Below are 20,073 nucleotides of genomic sequence, written 5' to 3'. Positions count from 1 at the left end.
TGATGTGATATTCCGTATTTCACATAACCGTAATCTTGTTTCTATTGCTACAGTTGAACTCTCTCCGCAAAACAGACTAGAGAAGGAAATATTTACAGTCATGGCCAAAAGTTTTGACACCCCTGCAATTCTGTCAGATAATACTCATTTTCTTCCTGAAAATGATTGCAAACACAAATTTGGTATTATTATCTTCATTTAATTTGTCTTAAATGAAAAAACACAAAAAGAATTGTCCTAAAGCCAAATTGGATATAATTCCACACCAAACATAAAAAAGGGGGTGGACAAAAGTATTGGCACTGTTCGAAAAAACATGTGATGCTTCTCTAATTTGTGTAATTAACAGCACCTGTAGCTTACCTGTGGCACCTAACAGGTGTTGGCAATAACTAAATCACACTTGCAGCCAGTTGACATGGATTAAAGTTGACTCAACCGCTGTCCTGTGTCCTTGTGTGTACCACATTGAGCATGGAGAAAAGAAAGAAGACGAAAGAACTGTGAGGACTTGAGAAATCAAATTGTGAGGAAGCATGAGCAATCTCAAGGCTACAAGTCCATCTCCAAAGACCTGAATGTTCCTGTGTCTACCGTGCGCACTGTCATCAAGAAGTTTAAAGCCCATGGCACTGTGGCTAACCTCCCTAGATGTGGACGGAAAAGAAAAATTGACAAGAGATTTCAACGCAAGATTGTGCGAATGTTGGATAAAGAACCTTGACTAACATCCAAACAAGTTCAAGCTGCCCTGCAGTCCGAGGGTACAACAGTGTCAACACGTACTATCCGTCGGCGTCTGAATGAAAAGAGACTGTATGGTAGGAGACCCAGGAAGATCCCACTTCTTACCCCGAGACATAAAAATGCCAGGCTGGAGTTTGCCAAAACTTACCTGAAAAAGCCTAAAACGTTTTGGAAGAATGTTCTCTGGTCAGATGAGACAAAAGTAGAGCTTTTTGGGCAAAGGCATCAACATAGAGCTTACAGGAGAAAAAAAAAAAGAGGCATTCAAAGAAAAGAACACGGTCCCTACAGTCAAACATGGTGGAGGTTCCATGATGTTTTGGGGTTGCTTTGCTGTCTCTGGCACTGAAATGCTTGACCGTGTGCATGGCATTGTGAAGTCTGAAGACTACCAACAAATTTTGCAGCATAATGTAGGGCCCAGTGTGAGAAAGCTGGGTCTCCCTCAGAGGTCATGGGTCTTCCAGCAGGACAATGACCCAAACCACACTTCAAAAAGCACTAGAAAATGGTTTGAGAGAAAGCACTGGAGACTTCTAAGGTGGCCAGCAATGAGTCCAGACCTGAATCCCATAGAACACCTGTGGAGAGATCTAAAAATGGCAGTTTGGAGAAGGCACCCTTCAAATATCAGGGACCTGGAGCAGTTTGCCAAAGAACAATGGTCTAAAATTCAAGCAGAGCATTGTAAGAAACTCAATGATGGTTACCGGAAGCGGTTGGTCGCAGTTATTTTGGCTAAAGGTTGTGCAACCAAGTATTAGACTGAGGGTGCCAATACTTTTGTCTGGCCCATTTTTGGAGTTGTGTGTGAAATGATCAATGTTTTGCTTTTTGCTTCATTCTCTTATGTGTTTTTTCATTTAAGACAAATTAAATGAAGATAATACCAAATAATTTGTGTTTGCAATCATTTTCAGGAAGAAAATGAGTATTATCTGACAGAATTGCAGGGGTGTCAATACTTGTGACCATGACTGTACATTTTAACCTGGACCTTAGTTCACAAAAAAAGCTAACATGCGAATAGCGTCACAGAATCTAATGTGTAATGTCACACAAAAAACGTTGTGTGTATACACTCTCATAGGGTTCTTCTGTAAATGGAATCATTCATCCCAAGCAACCAACAGTTGTGTTCTCTAGAACCGGTCCGCTTTGGTAAATGTGGTATCTTACATACATAAAGCAGCCAATCACAACTGCTACTAGCAAGCGGAACAATCAAAACTGATAACCATTGACATGTCTACTTGGTTGATACTCACACAGATCATTAACTGCAGGTCCACCCCACGTGCGGTAACTGAGGCTACCATGAAAGTTTTTTTTTTTTAAGTAGGCAATGAACCAGGGCATTGTTCACCGAGAATATATGATACAGGCAGGATCTCATTTCCAAAGAATAAAAAGGTTAGAGAAGCAATGGAAAAAGAAAGCTCAGGTAAAGTATAGCTATATTTAAGTTCTGGGCAATGTGAACTGCTGACCCTCTTGCTTTTGCAGCAGCCGTGAATGCCCAGCAGGCACCAGAAGAGCGTGGTAAAACAGGTCAATGTTTAACGTGCAACAGCATGAACAATAGCAAGGGAATGTGTGCCAAGTAGGCAGATCCAAGCATGTAATGCTATTCTCAGGAGACGCTCAAAGAGGAAACTAAATTACTGGCAGGAAATAATTGTGCAGCAATATACCCCGACAGGCACAGGGCAATGTCCTACACATAGACTCAATGTCTTATATTCACACCACTAGGAGATAAAATATCTAGAAAATGTCATACATGAAAATTTGAGTATTAAACATTTTGTACAAACCATAGGGTCACAAAAAAAAAAAACACATAGGTAGATGGTTGTCAGGGAATTTATCAATGAATTTGGTAAAGGTACCGTCACATTTAGCGAAGCTGCAGCGATCTAGACAACGATCCCGATCGCTGCAGCGTCGTTGTGTGGTCGCTGGAGAGCTGTCACACAGACAGCTCTCCAGCGACCAACTATGCGAAGTCCCCTGGTAACCAGGGTAAACATCGGGTTACTAAGCGCAGGGCCGCGCTTAGTAACCCGATGTTTACCCTGGTTACCAGCGTAAACGTAAAAAAAACCAAACACTACATACTTACATTCCGGTGTCTGTCCCCCGGAGCTGTGCTTCTCTGCACTGACTGAGCGCCAGCCGGAAAGCACAGCGGTGACGACACCGCTGTGCTCTGCTTTCTGGCCGGCGCTTACACAGTGCAGAGAAGCACAGCGCTGGGGGACAGACACCGGAATGTAAGTATGTAGTTTTTTTTTTACATTTACGCTGGTAACCAGGGTAAACATCGGGTTACTAAGCGCGGCCCTGCGCTTAGTAACCCGATGTTTACCCTGGTTACCAGTGAAGACCTCGCTGAATCGGCGTCACACACGCCGATTCAGCGATGTCTGCGGGAGATCCAGCGACAAAATAAAGTTCTGGACTTTCTGCTCCGACCAACGATGGCACAGCAGGATCCTGATCGCTGCTGCCTGTCAAACTCAACGATATCGCTATCCAGGATGCTGCAACGTCACGGATTCCTAGCGATATCGTTCAGTGTGAAGGTACCTTAAGGATCCGACATCTGGAACCCCACAAATAAGCAGATATCTGCTCCAGTAACAGGCAGATGTAAGCAGTACACGGGGCGTGGACATTACAGCTACATTCACCGTTTAGTGCTCGCTGCTTGAGCAGATATTAGCTGATCGTGGGGATGCTCATCATTCTCACAGTGATAAGTATCCAAAGGTTAGATGATCATTATATATAGCCACGGCCAAAAGTGTTGGCACCCCTGAAATTGTACCAGAAAATTAAGTATTTCTCCCAGAAAATTATTGTAATTACACATGTTTTATTATACACAGTTTTTTTCCTGTTTACTGGAACACCACAAAAAAAGGGAAAAAAGGCAAATTGGACATAATTTCACACAAAAAACAACAAACCGGTTGGCCAAAATTGTTGGGACCCTCAACTTAATATGTAGTTGCACACCCTTTGGAATAAACTGCAATCACTTCCTACAACCATCAACAAGCTTCTTACACCTCTCTATTGGAATTTTGGACCATTCTTCTTTTGCAAACTGTTCCAGGTTTCTCAGATTTGAAGGGTGTATTCTCCCAACTGCAATTTTAAGATCTTTCCACTGGTGTTTAATGGGATTTAGATCCGGACTCATTACTGGCCACTTCAGAACTATCTAGCGCTTTGTTTCCGTCCATTTCTGGGTGCTTCTTGAAGTATGTTTGGGGTCATTATCTTGTTGGAAAACCCATAACCTATGACACAAACCCAGCTTTCTGACATGGAGCGCAACGTCGTGACCCAAAATCCGTTGGTAATCTTCAGATTTCATGATGCCTTGCTTAAAGTCAAGGCACCCAGTGCCAGAGGCAACAAAACAACCCTAAAACATCTATGAACCTACAGAATATTTGACTGTAGGTACTGTGTTCTCCTCTTTGTAGATCTCATTCCATTTTCGGAAAACCATAGAATGATGTGCTTTACCAAAAAGCCCTATCTTGGTCTAATTTTTCTACAAGATGCTTTCCCAGAAGGATTTTGTCTTACTCACGTACATTTTGGCAAACTGCAGTCTAGCTTTGTTATGTTTCTATGTCAGCAGTCAAGACCTCCTGGGTCTCCTGGTATACATTTAAATGTCAACAAATTGTTCGCGCTGACCCTGCAGGACAGCTTCAATTTCTTTGGAACTTGATTCGGGCTTGTTATCCACCATCTGGACTATCCGGCTTGACAACCTTTTATAAATTGTTCTGTGCCCTCTATGGCCAGAGGGAAGAGTTACAGTGCCATGGGTTGTAAACTCCTTGATTAAGTTGCACACTGTGCACAAAAGAACAAAGATCTTTGGAGATGGACTTGTAACCTTGAGATTGTTGATATTATTCAACAATTTTTGTTCTCAAGTCTCCAGATAGTTCTCTTCTCCTCTTTCTGTTCTTCATGCTTAGTGTGGCACACACAGAATGCAAAGATTGATTAAACGTCTCCCCTTTTTATCTGTTTTAAAGTGTGATTTTCATACTGCCCATAACTATTAGTTGCCACAGGCGAGTATGAACAAGCATCACATGCTTGAAACAAAGTTGTTTACCCACAATTTTGGGAAAGGATCCAACGATTTTGTCTTGCTCATTTTGGGGGTCACTTTCAGCCATGATTATGTCCTAGACAATCACTTTAATGGTGCAAAATTAAAACATCAGAACGTGTCCACTTATATCATAATATCCACAGAAACCAAGTTTAAACAGGTTGTTTCCTGATAATAGCTTCCCTTTAAAGAACAGTTTTCAATACAGTTTTTCATTTAAGATGAATACCTCTCCTCCAATTGCCACAATTCCATCAATTCTAGAGTGGGGGTTTTGGGGGGGTTTTATTCAGTGCCCCAACATTCAAGACATTTTTCAAATGAAGACATATTTCCTTCAGTTAACTGGGGGTATACCACAGAATTTCTGCGAGTGTGGCCCGTGTTTTGTTTCACCTACTTCAGGGGAGAAAAAGCAAAAGCTCACAGAGAGATTCTGTAGTATTCGCCCAGTTGGTTGAGAGGAAAATTTACATTTTTATTACTAAGGGTACAGAACCATGCAATATTGGAACAAAGAAGAAAAAGAAAACCAGATCCACAATCAGGGGAGCAGCCCCAAATGGGGGGTTTGGGGTCTCGGGGATCTGCGAGAGTGGGGACGTTACCGCGAACCCGACCGCAGCCCAATAAAAAACATTGCGTTAGCGCAATCCGCTAGCGCTAGCGCTAAACGGATTGCACTAACGCAATGTGACCCTAGCCTAATAAACAAGTACAATAATCTTGAACAATACAAGTCACAACTGGTACAGGAGGAGAGAGGACCCTGCCCGCGAGGGCTCACAATCTACAAGGGATGGGTGAGGATACAGTAGGTAGGGTAGAGCTGGCCGTGCAGCGGTTTGGTCGATCGGTGGTTACTGCAGGTTGTAGGCTTGTCGGAAGAGGTGGGTCTTCAGGTTCTTTTTGAAGGTTTCGATGGTAGGCGAGAGTCTTATGTGTTGTGGTAGAGAATTCCAGAGTAGGGGGGATGCACAAGAGAAATCTTGTATGCGATTGTGGGAAGAGGAGATAATAGGGGAGTAGAGAAGGAGATCTTGTGAGGATCGGAGGTTGCGTGCAGGAGAGTACCGGGAGACGAGGTCGCAGATGTATGGAGGAGACAGGTTGTGGATGGCTTTGTATGTCATGGTTAGGCTTTTGTACTGGAGTCTCTGGGTGATGGGGAGCCAGTGCAGGGATTGACAGAGGGGAGAGGCCGGGGAATAGCGGGGGGACAGGTGGATTAGTCGGGCAGCAGAGTTTAGAATAGATTGGAGGGGTGCAAGAGTGTTAGAGGGGAGGCCACAGAGCAGGAGGTTACAGTAGTCAAGGCGGGAGATGATGAGGGCATGGACTAGGGTCTTTGCGGATTCTTGGTTTAGGAATGTGCGGATCCGTGAAATATTTTTGAGTTGGAGGCAGTTGTGATGAGATCATTTTTCTCTGTTGCAGTTATAGCACAGTTCAGAATTATTGAGCTGTGCATTACCTCCACCTCTACACATCATTAATAAGCAGATTCCTGTATCGTACAGTGAGAGCTGCTAAACCGCTATGGCGGCATGACTGAACCAGAAGGCAAGAAGCAGCTAGTTCTGTAGTGATAATCTCCTGCTGATAAAACACTGATTGTATTGAAACAGCAAAGAACAACCCAGAAAGTGACATCCCTGCTCCTATATCACTGAGATCTAAGATTACAAAGCAAAAACCTGGTGACAGACCCCTTTTAAGTTAAAAAAAAAATCCAGTGAAAGCGCTTTTTTTAAATACAGAAACTTGCAGATTAACACAAGGACCACTTACGTAGTAAAATGACCATTAAAATGAGAATACACCCAATTAACATCAGGGAGCATGACTACACCCATCACTGCAGTTCATTGTGCTCCTCTTCATAGCAGCCCAACAACGTACTAAGAGCCCATGAAAACCTATTCCAGAAGTGAGTGCCCGCAGCGTGCTGTATCGGTAAGGCGTTTGGAAGAAATAAAGCTGCAGATTCCTAACCTAGATTGCCTGGCATTGTCATGCTGAGGAAGAGGAGGGGGAGGCTGCGGATGGTTCATTATTTTGTTTAGCTCACCATCTGACTTGGCTGAGCTGTTTTAATCTCAGAATTTCCATACACTATGTGATTTAAATGCTGATAGCGCCACATTTAATTGTCAGTTCTGTGATGTGACCTGACAAAACAAGTATTTGAAGTACTGCTTAGCATAGCGGCTTCGCTAAAGACAGCCACGCTCCACTCAGAAATTCAAATGCCAATTCCACTTAAAGCATCCTCCGGAGTAGGGAAACGCTTGAGTCTGGCTGACCCTCGGCAGTGGGGTTATGGTATAATAATTCAGCTGCTGCACTCTCATTACTCTAACAATGTGTGGCATACATAAGTGGTTCGGGAGAAAATCACAGCACAGCGACGGAACGTTAACACCGCCACTGCTCGGCCGGGAGGGAAGAACCACCTACCGGATTCTATCATCTCCACCCTTCCGCCATTCTTCAGGAACGCTCGCTATCCATTAATATATTGTATTGCATACTCCTAAAAGGAGATTTCAAGGACAGGCAGAGGTCTTATGCTAACTCCTTCATTTAACGTGACGAAGATTTGCATGTGATTAGATGGAAAAGGAAGCAGAACGACAACTTGATGGAATCTCCGCCAAAACCCAAACTGTACTGACGTGGGCAGCATTTAGATTCTAATTACCCTTCAAAATTCAGCAAAGTAATGCTCCAGGAACGTGTCAGAGCTGGAGGAAAATCATCATTTGTCCAACTCTGACTCCATTTGGGGGGGGGTAAAAAATGAATGCCATTTTTTTTTTCCAGACATCCATCTGCGAGTGCCCCAAGTGCTTGGCGATGCCAGCTGTAAAGGAATAATCTTTCATGCAAATTGAAAGGAAACTAAAATCCTTCATTAATGAGTACATACTTGTGAATAGTGTTCGCATAAACATGTTCAGCATCGTTAGCAAAGCACAAATAGGGTCGGCGTGTTCTCCTGCCTGGAGAAGTTATCTTACACAGCCACAGCATAACTGAGGGATGCGCCGCTTACTGCAGAACCGATTGCATCAGGATCAACGTGCAACATGGCCTAAGTGTTTTGTATTCAACATCCACAGGAGCTTTTTGTAGGTAAAAATTTAGGTCAACATGTATGGCCTTTGAAAGTGCACTAAAACCCAACATTTATGGCCCTGAATGACAACACGTAGACTTACCTGCACACTTAGTCCTTGTAATCAGTGGAGGACCTGGCTGCCCTGTGCCACCTTCTCCTGGCCTTGTGAGTAACACTCTAATCTCATATTCTGTATCTGGGTCCAAATGCCACAGTTTGTAGGTTGGGGCATTCACTGCATGCGTTTCAGTCCAGGTCCCAGTGGTCATCCTATATTCCACTTCCTTCAGGATAATAGGCCCATCACCAATGATAGAATTGGCATTCAGCTGAATGAGAAGATACGTTGGTCCAACACCTAGAAGCTGTGGAGGAGCAATTGGTCGCGGTGGCTCTGTGGGAACAAAAAAAATGAAAGGCTTAAAATATGATGGTAAGAGAACTTAACGTAAAACTTTAAGGCAAATAAACACCACTAAAAGAGGCTGTCTGCTTTGAACAATCCCAATTTGTTAGAGAGGACATTCACCAAGAATCCTCCTCAAGCTGGGAACCCCAAGACGCAATAGGTGGAGAACCCTAGACGTGTCAGATTTCATGGCAATTCCACCATAGAGAAAAATAATCAATACATTGTGTTCATTCAACCTTTTTGTAAGGCCAGTTTCAGTTGCCTTTGCTCAGATTGGAAGACTTGGCTCGACTGCCAGGTTATCCAAACTAATCTAACTACTTCATATATGAAGTTCACTCAGGTCAGTAGACCTGGTGGTCAGACCAAGCTCACCAATCCAATCACAGTCCATGTTTTACAGACAAGTGAAAGGATCCTGCATGCAGTACCCCTACTGTTTACGGAGAACTCCAACTGGTGAACATAAAAATGGGTTTTCTTAAACGGACCAACCCTTTAAAGAGGTATTCTGACTTCAAAAGCTTTGTCTGGGCCTAATAAAAAATTGTATATTTGACTATCTCTGACAGTCCCTTAGACAATGAATACAGTAGAAACACCTCAGGATAGGTGGGTAGGTGACAACTTGCTAGGATGGGAATAACCCATTAGCTATGATATACATGCCACCAAATTTGTACATTGGCAAAAAGTAAATAAAATTGTCGTTTTTTTTTTACCAAGTGCCATCATTTTCTTCTCAATTCCTAATTTCCATAAATATGGAAACTGCCCAAACAAGCATGACAAATTTAATGTAAGGACACGGCCTACAAGACATCTTATTGGGTTGAGGTTGCACAGAGGCTCCAACAATTATTTAGCCCTTTGCGGCACGGTTTTCTCAGCCCATCCAGTATAAATCCGCAACCATATAATTTATTAGACATATTAAATACACTTTTTATGGACGCAGTTTAGCGGTTGTTGTTTTCATGGCAACATACTCCTGTAGAGTAACCAGCTCCTGGATTATAGTCTTTGTGAATCAGAATGAATTAGAAACCAATACAAGCCTAAATAAATGCAAAGCTCTGCCGTAGCAGCTATAAGAAGCTTGGCACAGCGGAAGAAAGGCTTGTGTGTCTGGAGACGAGCACTAAGGCTTCATATTGAGGTCTGTACACAAGTGAACGTCTGTAACAGGACAAGAGCGGCATCCTGCAGCTTGCCAACACCAGCTACAATGGTGTGTTCACCGGCCAAAATAAACATCCTGCGCAAACGCAAGCAGATCAAGGCTCCCGGGAACTTCATTTTACCAGCACAAATAGCAGTTTCCACAAAGACAATTTTTGTGGATTTATTATGGGCAGGGAGACACATTGCCTGTAAATAGTGGAGATGACGACGATTCAATACACAGCACAGGGAATTCGATTATAAAGGGGTTGTTGGATGCCAAGCTGCCACTCTACCAATTCTCTATGGGACTGCCGGAAAAAGCCAAGGACAAGTGCTTAACATTCCCCATAGGGACTGAATGGAGCAGCGATCGAGCATGTGCACTGCTGTTCAATTCTCTGCCCGTCCTGCCAAACAGTGCGGGTCTCGGAAATCAGACCCCGACTGATCAACAAGTGTTCACCTATCCTCAGGACAGGCAATTACTTGTTTCCACTGGACAACCCCCTTTATATAAGGAAAAAACAAAGGACAAAAGGATAGCAGATTTCTTCTTTTGCATGCCAGATGGCTCAGTCATTTATTCATTTATTTCAATTAATCAGGCAACAGAAGCTCATCAGAAAGTTGAACACTGCCATTCTCTCTCTTTACGAACAAAAATATTTTTCTTATGCTACATATTCTATTTCACTGATCAAAAAAAAAAGGATTTGCTAACAGAGCAAAGATACAGAGGCCCAATAATATCAATAAGGAAGGAAAGGAGCACAATTATTGGCCTAATTAAACAAGTCTGCAATCACACGAGGAACAAGCCAAAACCGCCTTCGTTGGGTGATCGGATTGTTCACACCACAATAAATATACCCAAGTTGTTATTGGAAGCAAATCACACCATGAATAGGGACAGAGTAATCGTATTAACAATAATTCTGTTTTATATGATTGGTTGTCACCCATTAGTAGTTTCCAATTGCCCTAAATGGGCCTTTACAGCATACCGGTGGAATATACCTAAAGGGGGCACTTAGATAGAAGTCCGTTGATTAAACAATTGCTAAACATTTTAGCCACTATTCACAAATAGTTCTTTAAAATAGTCGCACAACAGCTCATTTCTGGATCATCGCAGAAAAAAAAAAAAGAAAAGATTGCCAACTCTGAATGTCTTTGTTGGGATAAAATAATAATGGTTTGTTGTTGCCATCTCCTTTGTCTTATTTTAGATAATAATAGATCTTCAAAAAAAAAAAAAAATTTTTTTTTTCATTTTGGAAAATCCAACCCCCCAGCTGCAGTTTGTTTGATTTTACTCATGCTCCCCAGGTCCAATGATAAGTCTAAAGGGCTTATGGGCCTTTTACACAGAGCCAACATTGTGATAGTGAAGTCGAAAAGACATTCCTAATCATTATCAAGTGTAAACATATTCTGCAAGAAAATTACTAACATTAATTCAATAATGCCATCTTTTACGTTTTACAAGAAAATGCTCCTTTGGCCAGCAGTATACAGCCTTATTTAAAGGGAACCCATCATATTCCGATACGCTAATAACCTGCAGATACAGGGTTAATGCACAGGTTAATAGCGTTCTAAAGTCGCGCAGCTGTTCGGAAAGCTTGGCTGCTTCTCTGTCATAGAGGCGCAGCTTCAGTCACCAGTGAGCAGCGGCTGTAACAAAGACCCTGGCACTGACAGCCAGCTCAGCAGTGCGCTGACAGCTGTCAGTCAGTGCCGGAGGCAGGTTTACAGTGGCTGCTCACTATGTACTAAGTGTTAACTGACGTTGCACCTTTATGACCGGAAGCCCGAGGCTGCCGGAAGGAATGAAGTTAAAACCCGGCTACCGGGAAGAAATTAAGCGTGGCTTTAGACCGTGCAGATTAGCCGCATATTTGCAGGTTATTAGCCTTTTTTAACATTTAAACAAGCATCAGTCGTTTTCAAACGAAGAAAGGAAAGGGATTGTACAAGCAATTGTCGTAATGGAAAAAAAAAATCTAAAATAATTGTAACATATAAATGTAGGTTTTGTAAGTCTCATAAACTGGGCTTACATTGCTGATCAGCTCTGTTTGAGCAATTGACTGTTCCAGAAGAGCCCTCACAATATCTCTCCAGCCGGGAATGGAGTGGGGAGTTTTTCAAACAAGCTTAAAGTGTGAGATTCTGTCAACCATGAAAATGAATTTCAAACCGTTTTATCAAGGAACGCCTGACCCCATGCTCACAGTCAAGGCTTCTCTGTCCTCATAACAAGGCACAGTCTTTCCAGCAGTGATTGCGCGGGAATGATGTGAAATGTTTGTGCTCGCTAACAGGATTGTTTCAATTCCTTGTTCGTTGACACAGACCCGATCCCGGCTATTTGTGCCACGCGATAGGCTTAACAAGACCTGGCGGGAAACCAGAAAGCAGATGGGCCATTTATATACAACGACCTGATGCTAAAAAATGTTCACAAACAATCAAGCCGCAATATTATAACTATAGCATATACTATTAAAGGGCATAGATTACTACTAGTGATGAGCGAGCGTGATCGAATAAGGTGTTATCTGAGCATGCTTGTGTACTTACCAAGTGACTTCGGGGTGCTTGAATACTATGTTCGAGTAACCGTGGCTGCATATCTCGCGGCTGTTAGACAGCCAGAACAGATGCATGGATTCCCGGTTTGATAGACAATCCCTGCATGTGTTGCGGCTAACAGCCGCAGGGGACTAATGTATTATTCAATCACGCCGAAGTCACTCGATTAGCACAGGAGCATGCTCATATAACACCTTATCCAAGCACGTTCGCTCATCATTAATTAAAAATGCAACATTAAGACTCAACTGTTGCCTCCTAAAATCTAAAAACCCTGCTAGTGGCAGTATAGAATGCTATAATGTAATTTAGCCACTTAGCTCTTACAGAAAACAATCTTCTTGAATATTGATGATGAGAGGAAGAGTCGGCTCATTCATATTATAACAACAATCAGTCTCGCTCATATATAATATTCATATATTTACTACATACTGCTTGGGAGGGGAGAGAATATCTCCATACACATTAGGGTGAGAAGCCCCAGAGAAAAGGCTAGTGATTATTTAGATTTTTCTGTGATCTTATAAATTATGCATCCATTTTAATCAGTTGGTAATATAACAAGAAGTTGTTCAGCAGGATTCTTAATATTCCTTATTACTCGCACAAAAATGAATGCCAGCCCTGAAAGGCCCGAGTGCTGAAAACTCCCAAAGGTCTGCTTGATGTCGACTCGAATACAAAACAAATCACAACAGACCTAATAATATCCAGTTAGGAATTCACACAATCTGTTGTGGAAACATTTCATTTCTTCTTCGCCATTCTTTCTATGGCATTTCTTTAGGTCCTGCTACTGGATATAATAAAAGGGACCCAATGTATCTTGGCTAAATGTGTCGGGGCTGGGGACTTCACGCTATCATCATGGATTCACTTACCCTGATGTTATACCATTTCCATCTGTATGAGGCTCTATAAGCACGTCTAGATCATATCTCATCAGGAGCGGACACAGAAGAGGGCATCTATGCAAAAACTATATATGGGTCCCTGGAAATCCAGAAGCTCATCAGAATGCACAATTCCCTAGTTTGAAGGTGAAAGTGGCCCCTTTAGCTCTTGGGCCCCTGTATCGCTGCACAGGTTGCACCAATGGTATGTCGGCCCCTGTGTCTCAGATTGGAAGCTCTCGTGAGCAGGGCCCCTCTCCTCTTGTTTGATTTGTGGAACCTTGTGTCACTCTGTAATGCCATTTTGTTTGTACATGCCCACTCTGAATGTAACGTGCAGCAGAATAAGTTGGTGCCAGATTTAGAATTTTTTTTATTATGACCATTGTCTATATTAGCACCATATTGGACATTGTTATGCTTGCAAATCAGGGTTGTGTAGTCGGTAAGCCAAACCTCCGACTTCTCAATTTCCATGACACCAACTCCACCAAAATGGGCTCAGACTCCACAGCCCTACTGAGGGTTGTGGAGTCTTTAAGCCAAACCTCCGACTTCTCAATTTCCATGACACCAACACCACCACAATGGGCTCCGAATCCACAGCCCTACTGAGGGTTGTGGAGTCTTTAAGCCAAACCTCCGACTTCTCAATTTCCATGACACCAACACCACCACAATGGGCTCCGAATCCACAGCCCTACTGAGGGTTGTGGAGTCTTTAAGCCAAACCTCCGACTTCTCAATTTCCATGACACCAACTCCACCAAAATGGGCTCCGACTCCACAGCCCTACTGAGGGTTGTGGAGTCTTTAAGCCAAACCCCCGACTTCTCAATTTCCATGACACCAACTCCACCACAATGGGCTCCGACTCCACAGCCCTACTGAGGGTTGTGGAGTCTTTAAGCCAAACCTCGGACTCCTCAATTTCCAAGACACCAACACCACCACAATAGGCTCCGAATTCACAGCCCTGATCAGAGTTGTGGAGTCTTTAAGCCAAACCTCGGACTCCTCAATTTCCATGACACCGACTCCACAGCCCTGTTGCAAGTATACTTATATGTGACCAAAAACAGCATGGTCCTGACCCACTGAATATAGATGTATTACGGACGTTATTATTTGGCATCATTATTGACTTCTATAAAGACTGCATGGCTACAAATAGTCCATGGTCATTTTGCATTTTTGTTATCACTGCATAGCCTCTGCAAGGGACCATGCCGAAAAACCTTCATGTGAATTGAACCATTTGTTGGATCCATGTACAAACAGTAGTGTGCTCACTTTAGATTAGGATACTACACAGACATTTAAAATGAGTGTGTGAATTAGCCCTAGGTATTCGAGACTGGAAAAAATTCCATGATAAAACCAAGTTTTAACATTATGCCCTTACCTATAGGATAGGGGAAAACTTCCCGATCACTGGTGGTCTGACTGTTGTGACACCCCCCTCTCAGAACTATATGAATGGAGCAGAGAGTGATAATGCAAATTTCCACTCCATGTATTCTTGTAGGAGTGCCGAAAGACTGGATGAGCGCAGTACTCGGCAACCAAACCACGTCATAATGGTAAGTTTCCCTGGAATAATAAAGCAACGAAGGTACAAAGTGTGTTTTTAAGGTACGGATTTAACAAATGTAAAGCTTTAAAATATCAGAAAAATAAATCAAATCTAGAATAATTTTTAGTAATTAACGCTTCTGGCAGAGCTCACTGTACAAGCAAGTCACACATACCTAAAGAATTAGAGTCTGATACGGTAGATGAAATACCGGACTTCTCCTGCACCCTGCCAACGTGTAAACAGTGATGTCAAATGAGATTTTATTAAGATGATGGAAAAGGCGAGAGCAAAACAACATTGCTGGAAATGTTGTGGTCGGCACATAGCAATGATTTATGTTCTCTGAGTAAATCGGAGTGGTAATTTCCCTGTGTACAAATTATGCCGTGTGTACTGGGGTATAAATCATTCTCAGCATTGGCTCATACGTCTATATATCTAGACACCCACCAAAGATGACCAACACTAGCTGTAGGACAACGATGCAATAAGAATAAAATGCTTGCATCCACATTAACTTAAGTACTTAGGGTTTATTCTTATTTGCGCTATAACTTGTAATAATGAGGAATTTTTTTTTTCTTCTTTTTAATCCACTATTCAGTGCCAGAGACATGAGCCTTTTCATTAATTATTTGCGGTCTTTACAAGGGGGTGTGGTTCACAAAGTAACTAATCAGAGCAACCTGAAGACATGCCCCAGAGGATCCTGTGAACTGCATCCAATTTGTAAAGACCATGAGAAGGTTGATCTCTCTGGAAGAAAATATCAATAATAAAAGCGAATTCTAAAAAGAAAGATACAAATGAAAAAAGGACAAATGCAAAATTACATCATTCCCTGAACAGTTACTACAAAATAATTTGGCCATTACTAGGATCTAGATACCGGGGCTTTACAATATTTCATTAGTATAAAATGTGTCTGGCAGTTCCCTGCTATTCCTTACACCAAGGGTGGGGAACCTCAGGCCCCAAGGCCATTTACAGCCCTCGATGACCTTTTATCAGGCCCCCGAGCAGATTCTCAGGCACCGCATTCTTGGGCAGGGAGCTGTATTTTGATTACAACCAGCTCATTAATTTCTTCTTGCTCTGTTAGCACACACACAGTGTTCACTACTGAACACTGAAGGGCATGCAATGAAAGATTACGCCCTGAAACCAGTGCCAGAGTCAGGATGTACTTTGTGGGCGGAGTTGGTACGGCCCCCGAAGGATGGTACAAATATCCAAATGACCCTTGGCAGAAAAAAGATTTCCCACCCCTGCCTTACACCAAGGACCCTCCAACCTCAGCCAGTGATCAGATTCTCTATGGCAGTGATACAACTAAGGCAATCTGTACTGGTACCAATACTGAACACAATCACTTTATCATATGGCCAAAGAATGACCACTGAAGAGCTGAAGGACTGTAAAGGGATGGCTTTACAAGGCTTATTAAAGTTCACTGCAACATGAATTTAAAAAAGGCCAAAGGAAGATCAGTGCCGCTTCCCCAGAGGCCTTTGGAACTCCAGAGGTTAAGTAAAAAGATGTGTCTTTGAACTGCATAAGTACTACAACTACAAATTCACCAGATTCTCATGCATACAGCTGCTGGAAGCATTTAATCTTTGTGACATGCCACTTACTGGCTGCTTGAAGTGCTGAAATTGGAATTATTTCACACTAGAAACTGCTAACTTCTGCATACTGAATTTCCTACACTATGCATCACTGTGGCATTTTGTTCACCTTGATTTGGAACAGCGAGGCAATCATTTTTACTATCCCCTTTATGTAATAAGCAGTCGTGTAGTCTGGTCAGCACTAGATGAAAACATGGCTTAGAAAAGGTAAATCTTAAAGGAAACCTGTTTCACGCGGTCGCAATTATGCGCACCATGAATCAGAGTCTGGCTGCGCAACGGCGGTGGTACGTGTTCGAGAACTGTCAAATAACAAGAGCGAGGTGGGCTTTAACATCTATGCGGTCTCTGAAACACCGCAGCATCTCCGAGTAAAACATACCTAGCTACAATTGCTCAGCCAGGCTGCTTATGGTCAGGCATCACGAATCCGGTGACTCTTGTAGTATGTTCACACTGTATTATTTTCAGCCATTTAGAAATAGATCCACTCCGAAAAAAACATTCATGAAAAAGGGCTCAGAAAATACTTGAAAGACTGTTACCATTACTCATATGTTCGTGCTTTTGTGTTTTGTTTTTTTTTTTTGTTTTTTTAAACTCTCCAAAAATGCCAAGTGGTTAAAATAAGTAAGCAGACGATTCTTGATGTATTTTTCACTATCAAGCTGCCTCATACTTTACAAAAGACAATAGAAAGCTTATAAAGATGCCCCATATCTTTATAAAACATTACCATTGAATTCTTTCACTTAAACGGTGAAAAACTCACCCACACTTAGTGCTTAAAAAACAGCTGAAAACATTAAAACACTTCAGGGTGAAACATTTTTTTAGCATTTTCCACTTTTTAAAAGTTGTAATTTTTGACAGCTGGAAAAAAAAAACAAAGGGTGTATATACCCTTAAAAAGAAACAGCTTATGAGTGCAAAGAGATTATAACCTTAACCTTTTCTCTAACTTTCACACAGTCGCAGTCATGAGTTTACAAAAAGTATTGTGGATTCTCGCAAATCTGGAACATCTTTGTGAGCAACATTCAAACACTTGAAGGTGCAACTTTCCTCTGTTCAAATGACAGATGTTCATCCCTCCAATGCACATATATACACAATTCTTGCTTTTTGGAGCGCAATATGTGAATTTCTGCTTGCAGACTACCGTAAAAGGATGTTTCTTCATTCTTCTCTAGTGTGTGCTTTCACCGCGCTCTCCTGGACATTGCCAATTATAATGCAACAGTCTGAGACTGCTAGATAAGATGCCAAGCCGTGATAGGCAATGTCTGGCAAGAAAAGGTGAAAGTACACACCACCTGAAAAAAAACTACGAAGAAAGACTCAGTTGAAGTGCAAGCAGAGATTTCACATATTGTGCTCCAAAAGCACAGAAATTGAGTGACGCAGCACAAAAAGGCAGAATCAGGCGAAATTGGAGACTTTTTTTTTTTTTTACAAGGTACGGTATTTAACTCAATTCTTTGAGCAAGTAACAGGATTGTTTCTTCAATAACTTGGGATCAAAGAGCCATCATGCTGTTCAAGAAGGAGGTGCGTTTGGTCTCCTAGACCAACAGCAAAAAAAAAAACAAACAAAAAAAAAAAAACTTGTGAAGATGCTGGAGGAAACCGTTACAAAAGAATCTATATCAAATGTAAAAATGTGTTCTAAATGAAGATGAAAGAAGCCATTGCTCCAAAGCCACCATAAAAAGTTAGATACAGGCAGCAACTGCATATAAGGACAAATATATTACGGTACTATTTGGGGCTATGTCCCCTGGTCTGATGAAACAAAAAAGAAATTGTTCAGCTATATCGACTATTGTTATGTATAGAGCAAGGATGCTCAATCTTTTTTGTTTTTGTTTTTTTTTTAAGTTCAAGGGCCATATTAACATACTGAACAGTTTTGGGGTCTGCACTAAAAATTAAAAAGGAGCAGTACCTTCTGTGACATTCATGGAATATCGAAAGTATATACAATAGGTACAAATACAAATGCTACCTACTATGCATGAGGATTTAGAAATAGATTCTGCTCCTAAATCCACATAAAAACGGCATCAAATATTCTCTGAATACGTTTCCCACTTATTTAAATGGGAAAAGCTCCTTTAGTTTACACGGTAATGTTTTTTTGTTTTTTTTTTTTCATGTTATTTTGAACATTTCGCAATAAAACTAATTGAAAAGTTATTCAAGGAGTATTTGAAGCATTTTAATGTGGATTTTCAATAAAATAAACTTCTATAAAAAAATCAGTGTGAATGAGCTCTAAAGAGGACGAGGCCATGCATGCACATGGCTCTCTACAACAGATCTTGAGATTTTTGCTTGATGCTCAATCATTCAGGCTACAGACAAAACTACAGCGGATCAAGCACAGACACAGAAGGCCACCTGTCTAAATTCACATGCTCCTTTCTGAAGGGCCAAACGGATGATGAAATCCCATTCTGATGATGCATGAGGGATCCAACGAGTTTACGCAGAGCACCAATAGTATTCACGAGTCCTTGTTCCTCAGCTGCTTGGATCTACTTCTCTGTGAACGTGTGTGTGTGTGTGACTGCCCACATATAGTTAACTTGTCTGTCAAACATTTTTCTGTCCAAATGGTTGGGGGTCCCCCCCGCACAGAATGTCATTGCTGGCCTGATGTGACACCCAGAGAGGGCGAATAACTTGAGTGACAGAATCATGTCATAGGGTTGCATATACTATATTATATATATAGATAGATAGATAGATAGATAGATAGATAGATAGATAGGACAGCTACAGTGCCTTGCGAAAGTATTTGGCTCCCTGGAACTTTTCAACCTTTTCCCACATATCATGCTTCAAACATAAAGATGTAAATTTTTGGTGAAGAATCAACTACAAGTGGAACGCACACGATTGTGCAGTTGAATGAAATTTATTGGTTATCTTAAATTTCTGGGGAAATTCCGAAACTGAAAAGTTTCCAGGGAGCCGAATACTTTTGCAAGGCACTGTATGCGGACATGTTGAAGAAACATCTCAAGGCATCAACCAGGAAGCTAAAACTTTGGAACTTTTAGGTCTTTGAAAAGGACAATGATTCCAAGTATACTATTAAAGCTCTAGAAAAACGGCATAAGGAAGACAAATTTAAGCCAATGGGGAGGCTATCAGAAAGATCTCAATTGTATTGAAAGTTTATGGGCAGAACAGAAAAAGTGTATGCGAGCCACAAGGCCTTCAAATCTGACTTCATTACACCAGTTCTGTCAGTTGCTGATGATATATGAAAATGCTTGCATTTTATCATCTACTCTTTCAGTTCATTATTACAGTATTCATTAAAGATTGTTACAGACCTATCAACTAGCATCACAGGGGTTTTCACAAAACCTCAGAAAGAGTTTAGTTTGAAAACCAACATGCGATATTCACCCTCCCTGGATCCAGCATGGAGTCTCTACAGCTTCTCCAAGGTCTGTGTGTAGTTATGCCCTAAACACGACAGCATTGCCCCCAATTGTTGACCTCAGCGCCTCGTGTTGTCTATATTGGAAGGGCCATTGAGCTTAGACGTCGTGATCAAGGGAGACTTTGGGCTGAAATGATTACCATATTGTGGCCAAAGTCTGCTTTTGGCCAGGTTTAGGCATAGCTAAACTTCTCTGGTCCTTTTAGGATTTAGAGGAAAAAGAAAAATACAAAAGAAAGAGGATTCAACATGTCAGTCTTTCTTGTGGACAGATACAATACAAATTAATAGTTACTTGTCTTA

General features: G+C 41.7%; 1 protein-coding gene across 9 annotated transcripts in view; it reads right to left on the bottom strand.

The window, feature by feature from the left end:
* The window catches only part of PTPRK (protein tyrosine phosphatase receptor type K), a 413,915-nt gene that overhangs the window by 190,394 nt on the left and 203,448 nt on the right, over window positions 1–20,073 (bottom strand). For all 9 annotated transcript variants that reach the window (XM_069726055.1, XM_069726057.1, XM_069726060.1 and 6 more), the window contains exon 7: window positions 8,125–8,418. In XM_069726055.1, coding sequence (XP_069582156.1) covers window positions 8,125–8,418 — 294 coding nt within the window. The remainder of the gene's footprint in view (window positions 1–8,124; window positions 8,419–20,073) is intronic.

Source organism: Ranitomeya imitator, chromosome 5 (assembly GCF_032444005.1).
Source record: "Ranitomeya imitator isolate aRanImi1 chromosome 5, aRanImi1.pri, whole genome shotgun sequence".
NCBI classification, from domain to species: domain Eukaryota; kingdom Metazoa; phylum Chordata; class Amphibia; order Anura; family Dendrobatidae; genus Ranitomeya; species Ranitomeya imitator.
This window is presented reverse-complemented; position numbering and strand designations above follow the sequence as displayed.